Here is a 23,586-nt window from a genome sequence, read left to right as displayed (position 1 = left end):
TGCTAGGTGAACTGGCGCATCAGGGTGAAAGAAAGTCTGCCCATTTGTTTCCGCCTCCGCCGGGGATCGAATCCGGAACCTTAGGGCTATGAATCCGAAGCGCTTTCCACACAGCCGTCAGGCTAAATTTAAAATTGTTTATACTCCATTTTATACTTTTAAGCATCGTCCTAACTTTTGTTTTTTGTACATAAATGATGTATATTTACAATGTATTAAGTTGGTAATAGCATGTTACTTTGAATTTATTAAGTAACTAGCCATTTTAAGCCTACCGAGAAATTTACTTGTGCTTTTTCATATTGATTTTCATATGGACAGAGAAAGCTTCTTTTATTCTTTTTAAGTTAATTCCCTATAATTCCTAAGTAGTTTTAACTTAAAAAAAACAGATGCTCTTTCCGTTGTTATTTCAATATAATCTGCTTTATGGAACCCGTCCTCTGGGAGGAAATACGCTCACGGGAATGGATTGAGAATGACGACATAATTAGTGATGTTATCTACTCTCTATCCATGGTTCGGTTTGGTTAGGTTTCATTACTTTTGGTTACAATAATACGGTGTATTATCAATTAACGATAATGTGAAATAGGGAATTAAAAAAAGTATTTCAGTGTACCCGAGGATTCCGTTTACAGAAAACCAAATATTTCAAAGAAAACGTTTTAAGCATATACTTTTATATGTTAAACCAACGATTTGTAATACAATAAAGTTATAACGTGAAATAATCTCTGTTTAGGACAAAGGTTCACTTGCCAGTGTACATGTAGACTATTATTGGAACCGTAATATGCTTTCAAACCATCACAAATATCTAAAAAACTTTCCAGGTGGTTTGAAGGGGGGGGGGGGTTCTCATGGTAATGGATTTACTCTGAGGATAGGCTCGCTTTGAGATATTCATTTACCAGAGTATATTTGTGAGATTTTAACTAGCAATCCGGTATCTGTAGAATATTATGGGAATAACGGGAATTATGCCAACTTTTACTGACTCAGGATATAATAAGATGTCCTTCTAGAACATTCTCGAAGGCTGGTGTAACATTCTGGTAACTGACATCAGTGATCTATAAAGTGATTTTGTCATTGTTTATTAATTTTACAAATTTATTCCACATGGAGGTCTTATAAGTGGAAGGCACGGATACCACAACCCGTCCTCGACTCAAGTCCATTCCATCCAGCGGTCGACCCCACAGACGCATTCATAAATTTTAACATGCTGTTCATTCAAAACTGGAATTTTCTCAAATATAAATTAAAATTATAATATATTAGCATATTGTGCATATATTGGTATAGGTTAGGTTAGGTGTTTAGGTTCTGTTGGCGATTATTTGTATTTGTAGTACGTGGGTGAAGCATTTACAGCGTTGTGGTTCGAACAAAATTCGTCAGGGAAGCACTTGTTCCGGAAGTTTTCGAACGATAACAGTTGTGAATCATGCGTAAACCGTTTTTCATTCATAAACAGGGGGTTTGGCGGATGGATAGAATCACTTTTGGGTCTTTGTTTGTAGGACGGTTTGGATATCAAGGGCCAGATTCACCAAGCAGTTACGCAAGCATTTAGGAACCTATATACCCTTTTCTCAGTCTTTGGCGGCTTTGTTTACAATTATTAGACATTTAATGAGCTTCGAAGCACCAGGAATCTGTTTATAACAATAACAACAGTTGATTGGGAAGTTTCATGCTTGTAAACTCTTAAATAAATGTAACCAATGCCGTCAAAGATTGAGGAAAAATGTACACGTTCGTAAGTACTTGCGTAACTGTTTCGTGAATCTGTCCCCATGAATCACAGATACATATAAATAAGTCAGAGATTACCAAAGTATCTTAGAGACGGGGGGCTTGCTTCTCTGGTCTATTTATTTCCCAAACATCTGTAAATGTGCTGATTGGTTGAGTTTGCCTGTATTTGTCTGGCGGACGTCTGGTGCATTGCACGGGGGGAAAAAGAGACATTGCAGGGATGCAACAGCAAGGGGCAAATGGCGACTTGACGTCAAGTGCGGCGTGAGCAGAATGGAGGTAAGAGGCAGAGCCGGAAGTGAATATTAGCATAGAGATGAACGGTTTACCTGATCCGTAAATCTTAGGGTAAGTCTGAAACATGAATTTGCTTTTAAGGGAAAGAGAGAGAGCGGGGAGTAGGTAGTAAAGTGTCGAGGAGGAGGAGAACAGCCAGGAACAACACCGTAGTAAAGTGTCGAGGAAGAAGAGAGCAGCCAGGAACAACACCGTAGTAAAGTGTCGAGGAAGAAGAGAGCAGCCAGGAACAACACCGTAGTAAAGTGTCGAGGAAGAAGAGAGCAGCCAGGAACAACACCGTAATTCGATAGAACAACATACTTCGATCTCTCGAAGCTACTTTCCGTATATATCTCATCTGTAACTTCCATAATAATGATTGAAAGATTCAAGAGATAATAACTTTTCATTTCGAAAACACTATAATTTTAATTCCTGCAAGATTAAGCCACCCAAGAGGTGGCACGGGCATGAATAGCCCGTAAAAGTATTACGCTGCAAGGGGAGAGGATTATTTATAAAATAACTGTGGCGGTCTGAGCTTTGCCTCACCTCTTTTGTCTTCCCTTTCCGTCCCTTCCTATCCCCTGTCCTTCCCTTCCCTCCTCCTATATCTCTGGCCGACTAGATGGTTTAATTTCTAAATTGTGGCGGAGATGTATGTTGTGTCACTGCCATCACGTCCAGGTCCAGTTTAGTGGGGCTCGGCGCCTCGGACTGGCCCTTGACACTCTATGTACCCCTCAGTGTGGGCTTTCTCTCTCTCTCTCTCTCTCTCTCTCTCTCTCTCTCTCTCTCTCTCTCTCTCTCTCTCTCTCTCTCTCTCTCTCTCTCTCTCTCTCTCTCTCTCTCTCTCTCTCTTTCTCTCTCTCTCTCTCTCTCTCTCTCTCTTTCTCTCTCTCTCTCTCTCTCTCTCTCTCTCTCTCTCTCTCTCTCTCTCTCTCTCTCTCTCTCTCTCTCTCTCTCTCTCTCTCTCTCTCTCTCTCTCTCTCACTTTCTTTCTTTCTTTCTCTCTCTTTCTCTCTCTTTCTCTCTCTCTCTCTCTCTCTCTCTCTCTCTCTCTCTCTCTCTCTCTCTCTCTCTCTCTCTCTCTCTCTCTCTCTATCTCTATCTCTATCTCTCTGTCTCATATATTTAATATGAGAGATACTATCTTTAAAATCATCTTATTAATAAAAACAATATTAATGTAGATGCTGTCTTTAAAAGCTTTCCCTGTTTTGCACCTGCAAAGTCACGCAATATTAAACTTAAATACTTTTGTGGGACAAAAAGTTCACATGGGGCTGAGTGTGTCCCAGCTGCTTCTGGGTCCTAGTGACAGGATGAGTAAGCCAGCGAGGATACTAAACAGAATTAGGACTGGTTTCTTCCTGCTTGTTTACCATTAGAACGTAAGGGTAGAGGAAACAGCAGAGAAACTGTTGGCTTTTACGAAGTACCTCCTATTCATATTCGACCAAATTCACCCACATCTCTTCTGCTCGACCTCATAGTTCACGTTGCAACTGAAAATTACCTAGGGAATCCTGTACTAAGTCTCTAAAGCTTTCTTGTAAATCGTTTTCTCTATTTTTTCGGAAACATAAATCCAATTTTTTGTCTAATTACCTGCAATGGGAAAAAACTGGTGGTGGTGGGTGAGCTCTGCCAGACCGACACCACTATTTTCCTGACCCTGAGAAATGGGTCGGGAATTGCGTACTGCTAATGCAGAAATGGGTACTGTATCTGCAGAGGCTGCCAACCCTCGGCCCCGGGAAAGATGCGTTCCATCTCTCACATGCATCAACACCCCGTTCTCGCGAGCGTTCCCAACGTCATAAAGTGACGTAGCCTAACCCACCAGAGGACCCACGAACAGAAACTGACACATCGCGTCAATTCGCGAGCCGCTGCCATTTTCTAATGCGACAATTTGATTTGACCTTAGGAAAAGTATACGCCAAAATTCGACATGCTATTAGTAGGATGGATTGATACCTGGTATATGCTATAGAAGTTACCCTAGATGCTAATAATAAAAAATACGTAGCATTTGTTTTCCAATGTAAAAAAATAGCCTCTAGTTTATAAACTTCATATCCATTCACTGGCAGAGTCGAGGCATGAGGCTACGGATGATTGAGGTTCCTCCCATGGGCCTAATTCTGTATATTTTATTGTCTGAATATTTATTATTCTTTATTGAATAAATATTTACTAAATATTTATTATTCGAGGATTATCAACTCCTCAGTGTTGATAATCCTCAGCATTTCTTTGTCTCACTCCGTTGAGGCCGACAATTGTTTTGTTACGAGTGTCTCTTAAAAAGTGTTGTCAGTCCTGAATTTACCTGAGGGCTAACGTACCTAATGGCCTCAACGGGGACAGGAAGCGGTCGGCTTGTTAAACCTACTCCGCCATCCGTATCATTCATGAGAACTACATCATTCATCCCGTCACGAGGAAGATAGAGCAACATCCTATATGTGATGGTTGGACAATGGCGAGCAGTTGAGTGCACCGCCAAGCACTGGAACAGATGAGTGCGCCGCCAAGCACTGGAGCACTTGAGTGCGCCGTCAAGCACTAGTGCCAGAAGCCTACAGACTCCACTCTCACCACATATACCGCACTTCGGACTCCTTTCGGGTCATTAACATACATTCTCTTAATTAATTTTGTCTCATCCAATCTTACCTGACTCATCAACGAGAAAATTACCTTTCTGGTCATTACTCTCGATATTCCTTCTTTCAGTATTTCTCTTTTCAATCTTCCCCTCTTTCTCAATATTTTCCTTTCTCTCCTCCTTTCAACTCTCCTTCCTACAACCTTCTTCCTGTCAATCTTTCTACTTTAATTCCTCTTTCTCTCAGTCTTTCTATTTTCAATCTTTCTCCTTCCATCTTTTCGTTTATAGATACTATAGGAACCAGTTATTCACTGTGACTAACGAGTTATACTTATTACATTATTATATTCACTTAATGAATTATTCTTGGTACCATTCACTGTGACTATAACAATGGTATATTGAGTATAACTATACTTAGTACCATTGTATATTCACTGTGAATAATGAACTATACTGCCATTATTATATACATAATGAAGGAAAAGTTATTTTCAATTACACATGCCAACAGCTTATGGTAATCAGTTCACGTCTAATTTGCTCGGATTCCAGCTAATTGAATGATGAATATTTGATGAGCATTGAGCAGCTCTCTATCTCATGATCATATTGGGTCACCAGAGGTCACTTTCCACTCTATCAGATCACTTTCCTTTTATCCTGATCATATTTGACTACTTAAGGTCACTTCCGTCTGTTTCTTATCTCCAGTAGATTTAAGACAGTTGAGTTTTGCTGGGTTCTCAGCCATATTGGTGTGTCTTTAAATGAGCGTGCGGACGCTGCCGCTAAGGAAGCTATCCGCACTTGTCCCATCTCCCGTAAAGGTATTCCTTATTCCGACTTTTACCCAGTTATTCCTTCCCCCATCCTTGCCCGTTGACAGGGTTGTTGGTCTTCTGTTACTGGTAACAAACTGTGTACTCTTAGGATTAGTGTGTCCCCGTGGCCTTCTTCTTACCACCGTAACCGGCGGTGGGAAACGGCTCTGGCATGGTTGCATATTGGCCATACGCGCTTAACTCACGGGCACTTAATGGAGCGCCGTCCTGCTCCTAATTGTCCTAAGTGTATTGCCCCTCTTACAGTTGGGCATATCCTTGTTGAATGTCCTGACTTCCAGGACGAGCGTGTGTCTTGCTTTCCGACCGTCCCCCGCGGTCACTTGTCCATCGATAGAATTCTTGGTGAATCTGATACTTTTGATATCGTTCATCTTATGCGTTTCTGTTCTCATATTGGCATCCTCAGTGATATTTAGCGGCCTCTGATTATCCCGCACATGATGGTGATATATATATATATATATATATATATATATATATATATATATATATATATATATATATATATATATATATATATATATATATATATATATATAACTCTTATTTCTTAATGTACAAAGCTAACTATCAAAGGTTACAGAGATTTTTGCGGAGATTGATGCTGTCATCAATCGTGAAGTCTGTCTCACCTGAGGCGTGATGCTGATAGTTGATCCATAACGCTGATGACGCGAAAGTTTTATCTCAGCTCCAGATTATGAGTATGATGGCACTTATGGTAATGAGTTGCCCTCGGGGCGGGTACTGTGTGGTGCTGATGGTGCCCTCGGGGCGGGTACTGTGTGGTGCTGATGGTGCCCTCGGGGCGGGTACTGTGTGGTGCTGATGGTGCCCTCGGGGCGGGTACTGTGTGGTGCTGATGGTGGCCACGGAGGCGGGTACTGTGTGGTGCTGATGGTGCCCTCGGGGCGGGTACTGTGTGGTGCTGATGGTGCCCTCGGGGCGGGTACTGTGTGGTGCTGATGGTGCCCTCGGGGCGGGTACTGTGTGGTGCTAATGGTGCCCTCGGGGCGGGTACTGTGTGGTGCTGATGGTGGCCACGGAGGCGGGTACTGTGTGGTGCTGATGGTGCCCTCGGGGCGGGTACTGTGTGGTGCTGATGGTGCCCTCGGGGCGGGTACTGTGTGGTGCTGATGGTGGCCACGGAGGCGGGTACTGTGTGGTGCTGATGGTGCCCTCGGGGCGGGTACTGTGTGGTGCTGATGGTGGCCACGGAGGCGGGTACTGTGTGGTGCTGATGGTGCCCTCGGGGCGGGTACTGTGTGGTGCTGATGGTGCCCTCGGGGCGGGTACTGTGTGGTGCTGATGGTGCCCTCGGGGCGGGTACTGTGTGGTGCTAATGGTGCCCTCGGGGCGGGTACTGTGTGGTGCTGATGGTGGCCACGGAGGCGGGTACTGTGTGGTGCTGATGGTGCCCTCGGGGCGGGTACTGTGTGGTGCTGATGGTGCCCTCGGGGCGGGTACTGTGTGGTGCTAATGGTGCCCTCGGGGCGGGTACTGTGTGGTGCTGATGGTGGCCACGGAGGCGGGTTCTGTGTGGTGCTGATGGTGCCCTCGGGGCGGGTACTGTGTGGTGCTAATGGTGCCCTCGGGGCGGGTACTGTGGTGCTAATAGTGAACTCGAAGCGGGTACCTCGACCATCCAGCACCAAGCCATGAAACCATTCATCAATCTTCTTCATGAAGTGAGGCTTGCTGTAACCACTCTCACCCTCCCCCCTCAATCACTCTCTCCCCGTCTCTGCCAATTATCCTTCTCCTCTCCCAATTACCCTCTTCTGAGGGCTCACACAAGAATTTCACCTCGTGCCGAGAGAAGTTGGTATAGTTCCCCCTCAACTGAGACCGGACAGAAACAGGAATACTGCTCCACGGGCGACATCTAAACTCAACTATTGTGTCAATCTTGCATTTGTTGTGAGCAGTTGAGTTGGCAGTAGAGCGTCCGTGCTGGGAACACTTTCATTGTTGTTTGTTCATGATTGAATAGAATTCAGTTCATGATTCATTTGTTCATATCGAATAGAAGTCTTGTGAATTATTCAAATGCAGTTGTGCATTTAATTTTGCAACCTGCACTAAAATACATTTTTAATATGTTTATGTTGTGAGTGCACGAGAGGCGAGGTTTACATAGGATAGTGCACATGTGTATGTATACCAGAACATGCTTTTATACATGTATACACCACTTTCACCGTATAATTTATTAGGCCATGTATTTTTCCAAGCTCTGTTAATAATGATTTCGTCAACTAGTTTTGAAGGGACTATAAGAATTTTAATGAGAATTAACATTTATTTTATTAAGGAGCAATGTGATAAATACCTCGTATTTCCTAGCCAGTGCTCATATAAGGAGTAATAAAGTCTTATGTCCGGGTGCCTGGAATGTCTATATGAGTCCGCACCGGCCACGGTGAGACATGTGTGTGTGTGTGTGTGTGTGTGTGTGTGTGTGTGTGTGTGTGTGTGTGTGTGTGTGTGTGTGTGTGGTGTGTGTGTGTGTGTGTGTGTGTGTGTGTGTGTGTGTGTGTGTGTGTGTGTGTGGTGTGTGTGTGTGTGTGTGTGTGTGTGTGTGTGTGTGGTGTGTGTGTGTGTGTGTGTGTGTGTGTGTGTGTGTGTGTGTGTGTGTGTGTGTGTGTGTGTGTGTGTGTGTGTGTGGTGTGTGTGTGTGTGTGTGTATGTGTGTATGTGTGTATGTGTGTGTGCGTGTGGGTGTGTGGGTGTGAATGTGCTGACCTATTTGTGCCTTCAGGATCGAGCTCTAGCTCTTGGACCCAGCTTTTCAAGCCGTTGGTTGTCTAATGCTATGACTCCTGACTATCTCACTGTCACTCTCTGACACCTGTCTGTTAGACAATTCCTTACTCGTGTTAATGAGTTTCCGTCTACTCCCGAAAATATGTTTGATTTATAGAGTAGCGACCCCTTCCCCCCAGATCGCTAATACAATATTAAAAGTACGTTATTTAGCATATTTATATTTCTCACTGTGTTCAGAATGTCAGCTCAAACCAGCACATAAAGAACAAACATTTAAATGAAGGAAGCAGCAGCAACAGAGATTTTCAAGAATGGCGGAGAGAAAGATCTGGATTTGTCCAAAAGGGTGATAAAGCATTATGCTGGGAACCAGAAGTGTACAGAACTCCCTCCGTAAAGCACCATTATGAAACCGTTCATAATGACTGCGATAGAAGTGAGCAAGAACAAACAGAATTAGCAACAGCAAATACAGTCAGATGTTTTGATGAAATTTCTTTCAGGAAGTTCTAACTTGGTGCTGGGTTTGAGATTTTGAAGATAATTGGTCAACATGGAAAACCACTCAGTGATGGGGGAGTATATTAAAGAATCATGGATAAAATATCTTCCTTTCTTTTCCTTCCTTTCGTCTTCGAGAGAAAGAAAAATCATTCATCGCTTTAAGGATTTGCCAGTGAGTAGAAACACAGTAAAAGAATATTTAAAGTTGAAAACAAACATAGCACAACAGCTAACAAGAGCTATTGATTCTTGTAAATTCCTTTGTGTCCATCTTGATGAAACCTCCGGTGTTACAGCCTCAGCTAAACCAGCCATTGTAATAGTAATGTTACCAGAACATTCTACAGGGGCTGATAGACCTGTCTAATCGATAGACTGACCTTGCGACAACTGATGGTGCAGCATGATTGGCATAGAACCAGGTTTTGTAAATGTGCAAAATATGCTGGACATCCACTGGTAGGTTTTGTCATGTGTGCAAAAGCTGACTTTTAAGGAATGTGTAGAAGTGGAGAAAATGATGACCAAACTACACATCAGAAGGTGAAGAAACGACGACGTTTCGGTCCGTCCTGGACCGTTATCAAGGTCTGTGCTCACCATTATCAGCGGTGAGAATTTTAACCAAGATAGTTAATTATATTTCTGCGTTTGCTGAAAAAAATCAGAATTTACTGAGCGAGGTGAATTCGGTGTAGACAGGACTACTAATGTACAAGAGTGTTCGTTGGCATAGTGTAGGTTCTGTGTGCAGACTGCTGAACATATGGCCCTGTATGACTAACTATCCTGCGAGATGAGGACTTTTAGTATCACTTCTACCTTTTTCACTCTTATGTTTTTGATGATATCCTCATAATGCACCTAGAGTCTGCTAGTGCAGACTACTTATCACATGACTATGATTAACCATTCTGTGTGATGGGGATTTTTTAGCACAACGTAGCTAGCTTTTTGACACAGTATTCCCCTTCATATAATCTAGGGTAGCTGCACAAATGCAGATGTTTCGAAATGTGTTAATATAAAAAAAAAAATTCTGGCCTCCGTCACCTGTAGTTGCCTGCCACAGGTAACGGTAACCCGACTTGCCAGGATCAGGTTGGGTTACCGTTACCTGTGACAGGTGGCTGCAGGTGACGGATCTCCCAATCCAGAGCACTCCAGGTACAAACTCTGTGAATATTGATAACAGCCGTAAAATATGTTTATTACTCCATGGACAATCAAACCCACATTTCATAATTCACGGGAGTAGCTGGTATTCGGAATAGGAGCCTATCCTTCTTAAAGCGGTGCCGGGAGACCTGGGGCCAACCTCCAACCACGCACGCCCCATACAATCACAGATCACTTTGTTTAAGCATCTGATGCCCCAACCTCGAGTAGATATTCCGTCTAATAGATGTAGATGTATGGTATGGAGCCATATGTTGTCTTACTATGTGCTAACATGGACATAGCAGGATTTTGAGGCGGGATAGGCGTGACCAAGTTCTATGATGAGGCCACCAAAATATAACAGATGATGGAAGATGATTGGCCGAGTTAACAGTGTAATTGAATCAGGATTAGCAAGTACAATCCCTGCAGAGCGTGTTGAATTCCACCAAGATTAACATTCATCAATTTTGCCCTGAGACTCGATTCCAAACTCAATTGCTTTTCCCTATTATGATTTACTCCTAGCGCAACTGGTGGAGACTCTCGCAAAGCGCCTTATAACTCAGGAAATCATAAATGTATTGTATATATTCGTTGTCTGCTTGACGTGGTACCCGGCGGTGCTCGGGTCAACCCTAAATGGCTGCACTGTTTAAATGTGATCTTGTACCCGGGTCGACCCGATGCCAGGATAACTCACTGCTTACATTTCTTAATTAATTAATTAATTAAATTTAATTTAATTGATTAGTAATTTTTTATTAACATGATTCCTGGGTCTACACAGCATCTGTTCAACAAAAAATAAAAGACAAGGGGTGAGAAATAAATATAATAAATGAGAACTTAAATCCAGGTGTAGCTCGTTACATCCCAAAACGTGGAAGACGATTGGGCCTCGGCTGCAAGTCATTTACATAACGTAGTCAACATTGTTTTGCCTTACCATGAACAAAGTATAGCTTTTAGATTTTTTATCATTTTTCCATCAGTGCATAATTTTTTTTTTTTTTACCATTTTTAACTGGTGCCAAGGCTGTTACGAACTTCATGGGGATTGGCATGATGGGAGCCATTTACTTTTTAATGTGAGCAATGGAACCGTCCCCGACCAGCTGTTGTTGGTCACCTATCCCTTGGAAATCACAGTGCAAAGTTAGATGAAGATATTTCATATTTCACCTGTAATATCAACTTCATTTCAAACGAGTACACCTCAAGTATCTGGCCACCAACCTTGGACAAATTAGATATCTTCCTGTTTCAGATATAGATATTCGCTGAGTCAATGAACAATTTGGGCAGCAGAGTGAAGTCTTGACTCAACAAGGAAACAGATGAGAGGGGTGGGTGGTGTGGGGGGATTATGGGATTAGTTACCCTGGCCGATGCTGGCCGGCCATCTGGTCGCTCCGTTAATAAGGTTATCTCCTCTGATAACTGGATAAACGCCCATGAAATTGTAACATATTTGAAATTGTATCATTTTGCAACAATGCTTGATAAGGGAAAGCATTTCTGCAGTGGTCAGTGACTAAAACGAGATAAGCTGGATTATGCTCCTTTTTTAACAAAGGTGAAAAGCTCTATAATTACAAGAGCAACATTAATGTTGTCGGTGTATATGTACACTATAATAGGTTAGATGTTTCTATTGCCTGTTGTTACAAAAAATAAAAAAATGTCTAAATTGAAGTTCCCATAGACTTCATTCTAATTAATCTATCATCAGGCTATGCTGGACTAGGCTGCAACCGTCCCAGAGAACTCAGTCGTCCACGTCATACTCTAATAAAAAAACGTATTTTCTCATATATATTAATATTATTAATGTCTATAGTATAATTAGCCATATAATAAATTAGGTTAGGTGTCGTTGGTTATCTTTACAAATATTGTGTATACATTATGTAGGTGAAGCATTTACTGGGATGCGATTCGAACATTTGAACTGTCCTCGTAAGTACAACCCGTCCTTATAAACACAACCCGTCCTCAAATACAACCGGTCCTCAAATAAAACCAGTGTTCAGAAATACAACCCGTCCTCGTAAGCAAAACCCGTCCTCAGAACAGGCTCGTTAAAGCTGCGGCCATCCCCCCCTCAAGACACAGTCATCAGTTCTAACTATTGTATATTACAAATAGGTTTGTTCTCATATATAAGTTAATATTATTATTATATAAAATAGTTCTATATAAAAGTAGGAGTAGGTTAGGTGTTTAGGTTCTGTTGGCGATTATTTACATTTGAGGTATGTAAGTGGGTGAAGCATTTACAGCGTTGTGGTTCGAGCAGAGATCGTCAACGAAGCACTTTTCGAAAATGTTCGAACGTCATCAGTTGTGAGTCGTTTGTAAATCGCTTTTCATTCATAAACAGGGGGTTTGGCGGCTGGATTAACGCGCCTTTGATCTTTGTTGATGAAAACGGGTTGTAATCTAGCCGCTACTCCTGCTGTTTATGAATGAATGAAAGTAGCTTTACACGTGGCTCACAGGTGATAACATTTTGAACTTTTCACAAACTTCTTTCTCTGTATTGGAATCATATCTCTAAACGGTTTAACCACGGACTACAAATATAACTACTTTCCAACAGACCTATAACAAATAACCTATAAATAACCTAACCTAAGCTAACCTATCCTAGTCCTGACACACACACAAATGTAATATATATTAATTACATTAGGGAAAAATGTAGTTTTTGTATTTTTAGAAATAAAATACATAATATGTTCAAATTTACGAGCGCGTCTTTGCGGGCGGCAGCACCTTGGACGAGCACAACCTGATGTTGAATTGTGTATAAAGTGATTTTCTTTAATAGACGAGAGGTTTGTGAAGGATTAATAACCATTTGGCCAGTGTTTTGATGATGGGCTGCGTATTCCCTCATCAAATGTTGCAATATGTGTTGTTCCGCTCACAGCTGCGAGGCGCCGTCATTACTCAAACTCACGTTTTTCGGACGCCTAGGAATAGTAACGGAAAATTTTAGAATTAAATTCTCTGAGAAGATATGGGAAAGTGGCCGGGACGACTGACGTGGGTATTAATTGTAGTCTTTATTAATAGTCACAGTTATTGTGAATGTTCCGTGTGACTCTTTAGTGTGTATTATATTTGTGGGTGTTGAGTTCCAACTCTCGTTGTGATGCCCTTTGTTATACATTGATGTTATACAGGGTAAGGAATCGTTGTGTGTATATTTAAATGATTTTATATAGTATTAGTAAATGGTAATGGCTTTCATCCACATTGACCTCCCCCTCTCTCTCCCACACACACTGTACATTGACACCCCTCTCACACACACACTCTCACCTCCCTCTCATCTTGTGCACAGTCCTTCCATGACTCCCGGGTATCTATTTTACTGTTAGGTGAGCAGAGGCATCGGGTGAAAGGAAACGTGGCGATCCGTTTCCATCCCGCCCAAGGATTGAATCCGGGTCCTTTGATAGTGAGCCGAGAACGTAGACCACTGCACTATCACTATCTAAACCCCCCATCCCCCTGAAAGTGAAGTGAATAATATGTGAAAATTATGTATAGCAAAAAAATGGGGTTTAGAATTATTTACAAGTAATAACGTTTGCAAATTCGCCAAATTTAAGTTAGGTAACAATTGTTTAATATAATTACCGGGCGGCAAGCAGCGGGCGGAGTGACTCACTTGATATTCTGCGCTACATAAAATCTAATGCGCTTATGAAAGGAAATTCAGTGGGCAAGGAAGAGAAGACAAAGGTAGTTTAGAGAGAGAGAGAGAACTAACTAATAACATTATATTGATGGAATGAAGTTAATGAAGTTTTATACTTTGTGAGGTGGTGAGGGGTTGGAATATAATAGGGAAAGGGATAAGGAAACAGGAGGGAAGAATGGGAGACTGGAACAGGGAGCCAGGGAACGCTACAAGGAGAATAATAGTCTTGAATATGGAAGGAGAGAGAGAGGAAAAGGCCAGCGTCTCCGGGACACAGTGATGACCTCCAACACAAAGCAATAATAGGAAGTGTTATGAGGGAATTGGTGGAAATATGTGGTGGTCTGAGGGCGGCGGCCGACTCATTGCGTGAGGAACTTGAGCAGGTGAAACAACGTGTCTGCCAGCGTGGAGAGGCAAAGGAGGAGAGTAACCTTAGCAAGTCTTCGTCTTTAAGTATCACGAAGGACAGAGGACTTAGGAAGACCGTGACAAGACCTTTAATAGCTTTCGTGAAGACCTCCAATTCATACGCCTCAGGAATGCTGTAGGGAGGCTGCAGTTCTCCCTAAGGGGAAGACGAAGAAAGAACTCTGGTAGAAGAAATAAGCGAATTTAGGTTGTAGGTGATTCCTAGGTATTTAGACAGAACTTCTTGTGCCAGAGACAGCGGGAAAAACTGGTTAAAGGTTTGCTATCCGGGAGCTATAATTGTTAACAGTATGAGTGACCACAGAATCTGTAGTTGAAGGGCTTTGTCTGTGTTTAAACTGAATGGTATGGGAATGGATTTGGGGAAGGAGGCAACGAAAGCAGGTATTGGCAGGAGAAAAGTTTGGGTAAAAGGAACAGGGAAAGAGACCACGGGCCTCAACACCACAATAGCCTTAAGGTGGATTACTAAAATAGTAGGAATCTTAGAAACTAAATGAACAATTTAAATGCTGTTGTCTGCACATAAACACTAGATATTATTGCAGTAAATGAGACGTGGATAAATGTAGAAAACGGGAACTATTCGCTGAATATCAAATTGAGGGATTCAAATTATTTCACACGTAAAGACAGATTAGACGAGGAGAGCTAAATGATCTAATAAAAACGATCCTGGTAAGCGTATTTACTAGACAACTAATCTCATGGGGACATCACTTCTTGGAACTGTCATGTATGGGTCAAGACGTTATCAGCAGCTTCCACTGTTCTCATGTTGTTGTTTTAGATTCAGATTTTCGGAACAAAATGTTCCAAGTAGCACAGGGTATGGTGAGCCCGTAGTGGACTTGCCTGGCACAGGAGCGGGGCTGTAACGGTGAGTTGTCATGCTGTTGTTGTTATAGATTCAGCTACTCGGAACAAGTTCCAAGTAGCACGGGCTATGGTGAGCCCGTAATTTACTTGGCAGTTTCCGTGTTTCCTGGACCATTATTACGCTTGATAATGGTCCGTAACGTCGATATTTCATCTAATTTTCAGTTGGGTGTATTTAAATAAGTTTATTGAAGTATAAATATACACACAGGGATGAAGTAGCTCAAGCTATTCTCACATGCGCATGTGAAATATCCTTGGAAAATACAGCAGTTTGCTGGTCTTGTTACTAATACCTATCATGAGTGATAAATTACACATGCCGTCAGTGGTCATCTCCCGGGTGTATAACGAGTGAAGAGAGGGTGGGCCGAGGGACCATTGTTTAAGAAAATGTAATAATGACGCCACTATTGTCCCGCCCTCCCATTGTTTACTTAATGGATCATTACTTTGTGCAGCAACAAAATATCTTTTATCTTCTTGTAAAAAAGTACCATGCCTTAGAGGGTTGAATATTAGGTAAGTGGAACAGCCGCAGCAAGAAAGAAGGCAACCTGGCTGATGGACGGTCACGCACACACACACACACACACGCACGCACACGAGGGGGGGTGGTGCTGTGGCTAAGTGGACAGCGCTCTGGGCTCGTAATCCTAGGGTCCAGGTTCGATTCCCGGCGATGGCGGAACCAAATGGGCATATTTTGGAAAATATGCCCATTCTAGAAAAACTGTTTACAAGGACAATCAAGCCTAACACTTCCTCATTATTGAATAATTTGAAATAATTACATAATTAAATCACATGTCATAATGTGTAATAAATCTGTAAGTCGTCATCCAAGCACTCAACAACATATGTGACTTTGAAGGTCTCCTACATATTACAAACCCCGTCGCCCGCTGAAAAACTCTGATCTTTCTGTGTGTGTGTGTGTGTGTACTCACCTACTCACGCACAAAGGGGGGGACATGATCACCAAATACAAGATTCTCAAAGGAATTGATAGGGTAGACAAACACAGTTTATTTAACACAAAGGGGCACACGCACTAGGGGACACAGGGGGAAATTGAGTGCTCATATAAAGAATTTGTTAAGTGTCAGAGTAGTTGACAAATGGAATGCATTAGGAAGTGATGTGGTGGAGCCTGACTCCATACACAGTTGCAAGTGTAGATAAGATAGAGCTCAATAGGCTCAGGAACCTGAACACCAGTTGATTGACAGTTGAGAGGCGGGACCAAAGAGCTGAAGCTCAACCCCCTCAAGAACAACTAGGTGAGTACACACACACACATATACGTGTGTGTGTGTGTCCGACCAGATTATCGCCTTTCCCTTTCTTAGTTTTCACACTTTCCTGCGATATATATTTTCAGAAATATTCCTTCCCATTTCCTCCCGACATCATATTCCAGTGATAGTGAGCTTCCATTACCATCCGTTATATATTTCTTCAGCTTCGCCTACTGCACCTCTCTTTGGCTCCTCTTTCATCTTGGAGTTTACGAGTGCCATATTTTTTTAATAAAAATTATTAATGAAGATTTTTTTTTAATTCTCATGTTGATATGTCTTTTTGTTAAAGTTGAATTTTGAAAACTCGGTGTTCGAGTTTTCTTATCTCGAAATTTGCTTTTATATTTGATTTGTTTATTTTTTAAGTCCGATTCATTCATTCTGGTTGATAGACAAATAACAATAATATAATTGTAACAAAAATTAAACGTATTTGCAATCAGTACGAGAGCATCAGGATATTTATTTGTCATTTTGAGAATTGGTGTTTTTTTTTCTAAAGGGATGAGTTTGGAAAGGCATGGTTGGAAGGATCGACTCAGATTATATGATTTAGTCCTATTTAAACAAAAAACGTGTTTTGTTGCGAAGGTTAAGTTACGTGTTTTGATGTAGAGATTAGGCTACCTGTGTTGATGTTGATGTAGAGGCGTGACTTCAAGTTTTGATGTAGAGGCTAGACTTCATGATTTGATGTAGAGGCTAGGCTTTATGTTTTGATGTAGAGGCTAGGCTTTATGTTTTGATGTAGAGGCTAGGCTTCATGATTTGAAGTAGAGGCTATGCTTTATGTTTTGATGTAGAGGCTAGGCTACATATTTTGATGTAAAGGCTAGGCTACATGTTTTGATGTAAAGGCTAGGCTACATATTTTGATGTAAAGGCTAGGCTTCAGGTTTTGATGTAGAGGCTAGGTTACGTGTTTTGATGCTGATATGGGAAAATCACGTTGAACCAATGGGGGTGACTTTAACAGTCAGCAGAGTTCCGGGTTAGTCGGGTTGTGTCCTATCATGGCCGAGTGGTTAAGGTAGGTGTCTGGGGAACCACCAGAACGAGTCACCCCATTACTTTATGTGTAAATAGTGAAATTTACGACAAATTTGTAAAAAAAAAGTCTCGAATAACTATGCACTGGATGGTGGACTAACGTCAGAATGGACAAGTCTGATGTAAGAAAGACCCCAGTGGACCTTAGTACCAGAGGCGAGAGTCCATTAACCGCTCGGCCAACTTGGCATAACACTCCATCTGTTGTCATCCAGGTCGACCAATGTCAGGACTCTCCCGCACACCTGTGTCGACTTGTGTCGGCACAGGTGTGGGGGCAAGTCGTGTGTCTGGACTTCTCCACACCCGGGTCGACCGATGCCGTGACATCACCACACCCGGGTTGACCGATGGCATGACATCACCACACCCGGGTCGACCGATGGCGTGACATCACCACACCCGGGTCCACCCATGCCGTGACATCACCACACCCGGGTCCACCCATGCCGTGACATCACCACACCCGGGTAGACCCATGCCGTGACATCACCACACCCGGGATCTGCCTTTCTTTCTTTCTCTGTTTCGCTCAAAACTGACTTCTTTACTTTCTCGTTCAACCTTGAATTTACTTTTTGTTATGCTTTTCCATTTACAACTTTCTTTATTTTGTGGTTGCACCTTGAAGTGCCTTCTTTATGTCTTCATCCCACCTATAACTGCCTTCTTTATTTCATCGTTCCAAGCTGCTGCGTCATTCATGTTTATAACTGTCATCTCGCAGATGATATTACTTAACTCTAACAGCGCTATTAAGATTAAGAATTCTCATCGTTTTTCGTAAGCATTGCAATGATGCTTGCTCGTTTCTATCCATTAAGTTCTTTGTCTCAGTGATATGTTAGTATCACCATTTTTGTCTTAGTGATATGTTAATATCACCATTATAAAAATGGTATTCAGTCATTTGGATTCTAAAATGTCTAACACTTGGGTTCGTCACATCCTGTTGATTTATATTTTTTATCTTTATTTAATAAAATACAATATAAATCATATATACATAAATTTTACAAGGCAATACTACATTACATATACAGTAGTATAATTCTCTGTAAACAAGTTTTCATTATCACAGAACATGAACTTGATTTATATTTAGCAGTCCCCGTGGCGCATTGGTAAGACACTCGCCCGGCGCTTCGCGAGCGCGGGTTCTTGTCCAGGCCAGGGAGGATTGACCGGGTGCCAATCCTTAACTGTAGCCTCTGTTCACCCAGCAATGAATGGGTACCTGATTGTTAAATGATTTAGCGGGTCGTATAGATTTCCAAAATTATTTGGGAATGTCTTTAATATTTTGTGTGGGTTAACTTAGTGTAAAGGCTCTTTTACTATGGTATATCTTCATGTTTATCCCAAATTTCTTATCTAGGAATTTGTCGTTGGTTTATTTTTTTCTCCGGGTGAGAATTTGGTTATCTTTGGTTTCAATCATCGTTAATTTGTATAACCCCTTTGATGTTTTTCTCTGTAAATAAACAATATTTTGTTTTATTTACGAGATTTTGATTTACATATATATTGTATAACTAATAAAAAATAACGGTTTGAGTATATATATATATATATATATATATATATATATATATATATATATATATATATATATATATATATATATATATATATATATATATATATACAATAACCACATGTAAAAAATAGAGAATGCTTAACGCGTTTTCGGCTAACATGGATCAGTGCTTTTGTGATCATAATGTGGTATTAAAGGTAGATATTTTGACCCCTTTGCAGAGAGAGGACTCGACCGGGGAGCAAGTGACCCTCACTAACGTCCAGCTCAACTCCTCCGGGAAGTACAAGTGTGAAGTTATCGGAGAGTGGCCTCAGTTCCTCACTGCCGACAAGAGCTCCAATATGACCGTCGTAGGTGTGTGTGTGTACTCACCTAGTTGTGCTTGCGGGGGTTGAGCTCTGGCTCTTTGGTCCCGCCTCAATGTGTGTGTGTGTGTGTGTGTGTTCACCTACATGTACTCACCTAGATGTGCTTACAAGGGTGAGATAGTCTAAGCCCCGACTCCCTAACGTTCTTAAATAAATGTAATGATTCATTTCTCACGTTTTTATCACATTTACATTTAAAATTCTGAATCGAATTAGCTTCAACGGCTTTTACGTCTAACCTCTTCCATTTATTGACAGCTTAAACCGTTAAAAAGTTATTTATATCTCTAGAACTCATTTGCGTCTCCAGTTTCCATCTATGACCCCCCCCCCCCCCGTTCAGCTGTTCTTAGCTTTAAACAACACTGCTTTGTCTGCTTTCTTTCCTTAGAATCTTATATGTCATATCCTCACTATCTCTTCTTCCCTCCAGTGTGATATCTAATTCCGTTTTTCCTAATAGTCAAATCCCTCAGCTCCGGAACACGGCTTGTTTCATATCTTTGGACTCTTTATAGTTTCTCATTGTCCTTTTTCAAGTAGGGGTTCCATGCTGGGGAGGCATATTCAAGAGTAGGTCTCACTTTTGCTGTATATAGGATCCGGAAAGCTCCGTTGTCAAAGTTCCAGAAGGATACACAGATGTTGGCGAGTATGCCATGTGCAGCTGTTCTTATTCTGCTAATGTTGACTTATAGCATCAGATTTGGGGTTATGTCTACTCCCAGGTTTTTCTCCTTTTCTGATTGAGTAAGTTGTCTTTCCTTCAGCCTATACTGCTGTACTGGTCTACGTACTTCTTTTCCAATCATCATAACCTTGCATTTGGCTGAGTTAAATTCTAGCAGCCATTTTTCAGACTACTTTTGGAGTGTGTCCTAATCCGCTTGCAGTGCATCACAGTTTAACCCTGACCTGACTCTTCTCCTTAGTTTTGTATTGTCTGCAAACATTGACAAGAATGACCCAATTCCTTCTGTCAGGACATTGACATAGAAACAGGATGGACTGACCCTTGTGGTACTCCACTTGTAACCTCTCCACTCCGATGTCTCTGCTCTCACTGTAACCCTCTGCTTCCTTCCTGAGAGATACTCTCTGATTCACCTTAGGACTCTTCCAGATACGCCAGCCTGCTTCTCTAGTATGCGTAAGAGTCTTTCATGCGGGACCGATCAAGTGCCTCCTCACAGTCAAGGAATGTGCAGTCTGCCCATCCCGTTCTCTCTCGTTTGATTTCTGTCTTGTTGTAAAATTCAAGCAAGTTTGTCAAACAAGATTTTCTTTACTAAAACCACGCTGATGCCTTGAGACAACATTGATCTGTTATAAATGTTCTAGTAGCCTTCTTCTGATCTATCTCTCCAGCAACTTGCAGGGGATACTTGTTAGTGATACGGTCAACGGTTTCTATCGTCCCCCTTTCTTGTAGATTGGTACCACATTAGCCATTTTCCAGCTGTTAGGAAGTTCTCCTTTTTCAGTAGAGGAATTAAGTTGGGTGCACAATGCTTCAGCTGCCTCTTATAGTGTCCACGGCTTGTGTCTGGTCCCATGGTTTTTGTCACACCCAATTTCTGTAGTTGCTTTTTTACATCTTCTGGTGTCACTTATTGCAGTGAGGCTTTCCTGTGGAATTTCCCGTTCAGTTTGGGGGTTCTAAGCTCTAGTGGCAATTTAGTTTCCATCTTGAATACTTCCTGGAAGCTGTTGTTAAGTTCCTCGCATACTTCCTTATTATTTCCCGTGTGTGTGTAATAAACTATTTGTATTTACTCTTTGTACTTGCAGAATCGCTCTATTAGCTCTTGGACCCCGCCTTTCTAACCAATTTATTTTTCCTCTATTATTTCTACTACAAATATTTCCCTTAACACACGTACATACACACACATCCCCAGGAAGCAGCCCGTAGCAGCTGTCTGACTCCCAGGTACCTATTTACTGCTAGGTGAAGAGGGGCACGAGAGCGAAAGAAACTCTGCCCCTTTGTTTCTGCCTCTGCCCGGGATCGAACCCGGGACCTTAGGCCTACGACTCCGGACTGTCAGAATTCGGCTCAAAAATCACGCTCAGGAGTCAAATTTCCAACATTTCAGATATTTTGAAAACTGCAGGGGGGTTTGGGCAAAATATGACCCATTACCGTTTTCAGTAACTGGTATATTTTCGGTGTAAAAAGTCGTAATTTGAAAATGAAAATAGGTGCAGAGAGTCAGAATTCGGCTCAAAAATCACGCTCAGGAGTCAAATTTCCGACATTTCAGATATTTTGAAAACCGCAGGGGGGTTTGGGCAAAATTTGACCCATCGCCGTTTTCAGTAATTGGCATATTTTCGGTATAAAAAGTCGTAATTTGAAAATGAAAATAGGTGCAGAGAGTCAGAATTCGGCTCAAAAATCACGCTCAGGAGTCAAATTTCGGACATTTACGATATTTTGAAAACTGCAGGGGGGTTTGGGCAAAATATGACCCATCGCCGTTTTCAGTAATTGGCATATTTTCGGTAAAAAAGTCGTAATTTGAAAATGAAAATAGGTGCAGAGAGTCAAAATTCGACTCAAAAATCACGCTCAGGAGTCAAATTTCGGACATTTCAGATATTTTGAAAACTGCAGGGGGGTTTGGGCAAAATATGACCCATCGCCGTTTTCAGTAATTGGCATATTTTTGGTATAAAAAGTCGTAATTTGAAAATGAAAATAGGTGCAGAGAGTCAGAATTCGGCTCTATAATCACACTCAGGAGTCAAATTTCCGACATTTCAGATATTTTGAAAACTACAGGGAGGTTTGGGCAAAATATGACCCATCGCCGTTTTCAGTAATTGGCATATTTTCGGTATAAAAATTCGTAATTTGCAAATGAAAATAGGTGCAGAGAGTCAGAATTCGGCTCAAAAATCACGCTCAGGAGTCAAATTTCCGACATTTCAGATATTTTGAAAACTGCATGGGGGTTTGGCCAAAATATAACCCATCGCCGTTTTCAGTAATTGGCATATTTTCGGTATAAAAATTCGTAATTTGAAAATGAAAATAGGTGCAGAGAGTCAGAATTCGAGTCAAAAATCACAGGAGTCAAATTTCCGACATTTCAGATATTTTGAAAACTGCAGGGGGGTTTGGGCAAAATATGACCCCTCGCCGTTTTCAGTAATTGGCATATTTTCGGTGTAAAAAGTCGTAATTTGAAAATGAAAATAGGTACAGAGTCAGAGTCCGGAGTGCTGTCCAATCAGCCGCGAGGCCCCGTGTGTGTGTGTGTGTGTGTGTGTGTGTGTGTGTGTGTGTGTGTGTGTGTGTGTGTGTGTGTGTGTGTGTGTGTGTATGTGTGTGTGTGTGTGTGTGTGTGTGTGTGTGTGTGTGTGTGTGTGTGTAGGTTGTGGGATAGGTAACTCCTTAAGATTGAGATGACATTTTGAGTAACTGTGAGGTGTGATGAGTGCCGTTGGCTGCCCTGACAGAGGTGCCGGAGGACAAGCCGAGGATCACCGGCACCAGGCACCGCTACCACATCGGAGACACCGCCCACCTCACCTGCTCCTCCGCCAGGTCCTTCCCGCCGGCCGTCCTCACCTGGTACATCAACGACAAGGAGGTTAGTGCAGGCTTGGAGGCTTAGTGCAGGCTTGGAGCGTTAGTGTAGGTTTGGAGGCTTAGTGCAGGTTTGGATGTTTCATCTCTAATGAAGACTTAGTTTATCGGGCTACACAAGTCACGCAGCTTGTGTAAGACATTACAAAATGTCGTAGGACAGGCAGCCAGTGTGTGTGTGTGTATATATATATATATATATATATATATATATATATATATATATATATATATATATATATATACACACACATATGTATCACACGGGTTTCCAGTCTCCAACAACAGGAATGAAATTATGTTGTTAATATCGCGAGTTGACTTTGGTTATTAGTATTGTATTATCGTCTATTGTTATGACGTAATCCAGTGAATGGTGAGAAATATCCGTCATTTGTAACCTGTCACCACCAAGAGCAGGTCACTATTGTTTGGCAAAATAAATTCTGTGGTTTGTCTAGTTACTATTGTTAGAACGCAGCCTTGGCAACTCACACGAAGAAAGAACCGGTCTCGGACAAGCCAAGAATGACCTTGTTACGTTTGTCTATGTAAATAATAAAAACATTAAAATTGTAAACATTACACAAAAAATGAGCATGATCATTTTATTTATTTTTTATTTGTTTGTAACCTGTTTTGACCTGAGATCATCAAAGTTGTCGTTCCAAGAATCAAATCAATAAGTTATTGTCTTGCATTTGGTCAGGGGATTTATGTTCTTTCACGCAGCCTAAACTCGCAAG

At 41.7% G+C, this 23,586-nt stretch overlaps 1 protein-coding gene across 2 annotated transcripts in view; it reads left to right on the top strand.

Moving 5' to 3' along the window:
- LOC123772422 (uncharacterized) overlaps positions 1-23,586 on the top strand; it is a 249,805-nt gene that overhangs the window by 207,758 nt on the left and 18,461 nt on the right. For both annotated transcript variants that reach the window (XM_069325898.1, XM_045765555.2), the window contains exons 4-5: positions 19,093-19,228; positions 22,711-22,844. In XM_069325898.1, the coding sequence (XP_069181999.1) occupies positions 19,093-19,228; positions 22,711-22,844 (270 nt within the window). The remainder of the gene's footprint in view (positions 1-19,092; positions 19,229-22,710; positions 22,845-23,586) is intronic.

This window comes from Procambarus clarkii, chromosome 17, assembly GCF_040958095.1.
Source record: "Procambarus clarkii isolate CNS0578487 chromosome 17, FALCON_Pclarkii_2.0, whole genome shotgun sequence".
In the NCBI taxonomy this organism is placed as follows: Eukaryota; Metazoa; Arthropoda; class Malacostraca; order Decapoda; family Cambaridae; genus Procambarus; species Procambarus clarkii.
This window is presented reverse-complemented; position numbering and strand designations above follow the sequence as displayed.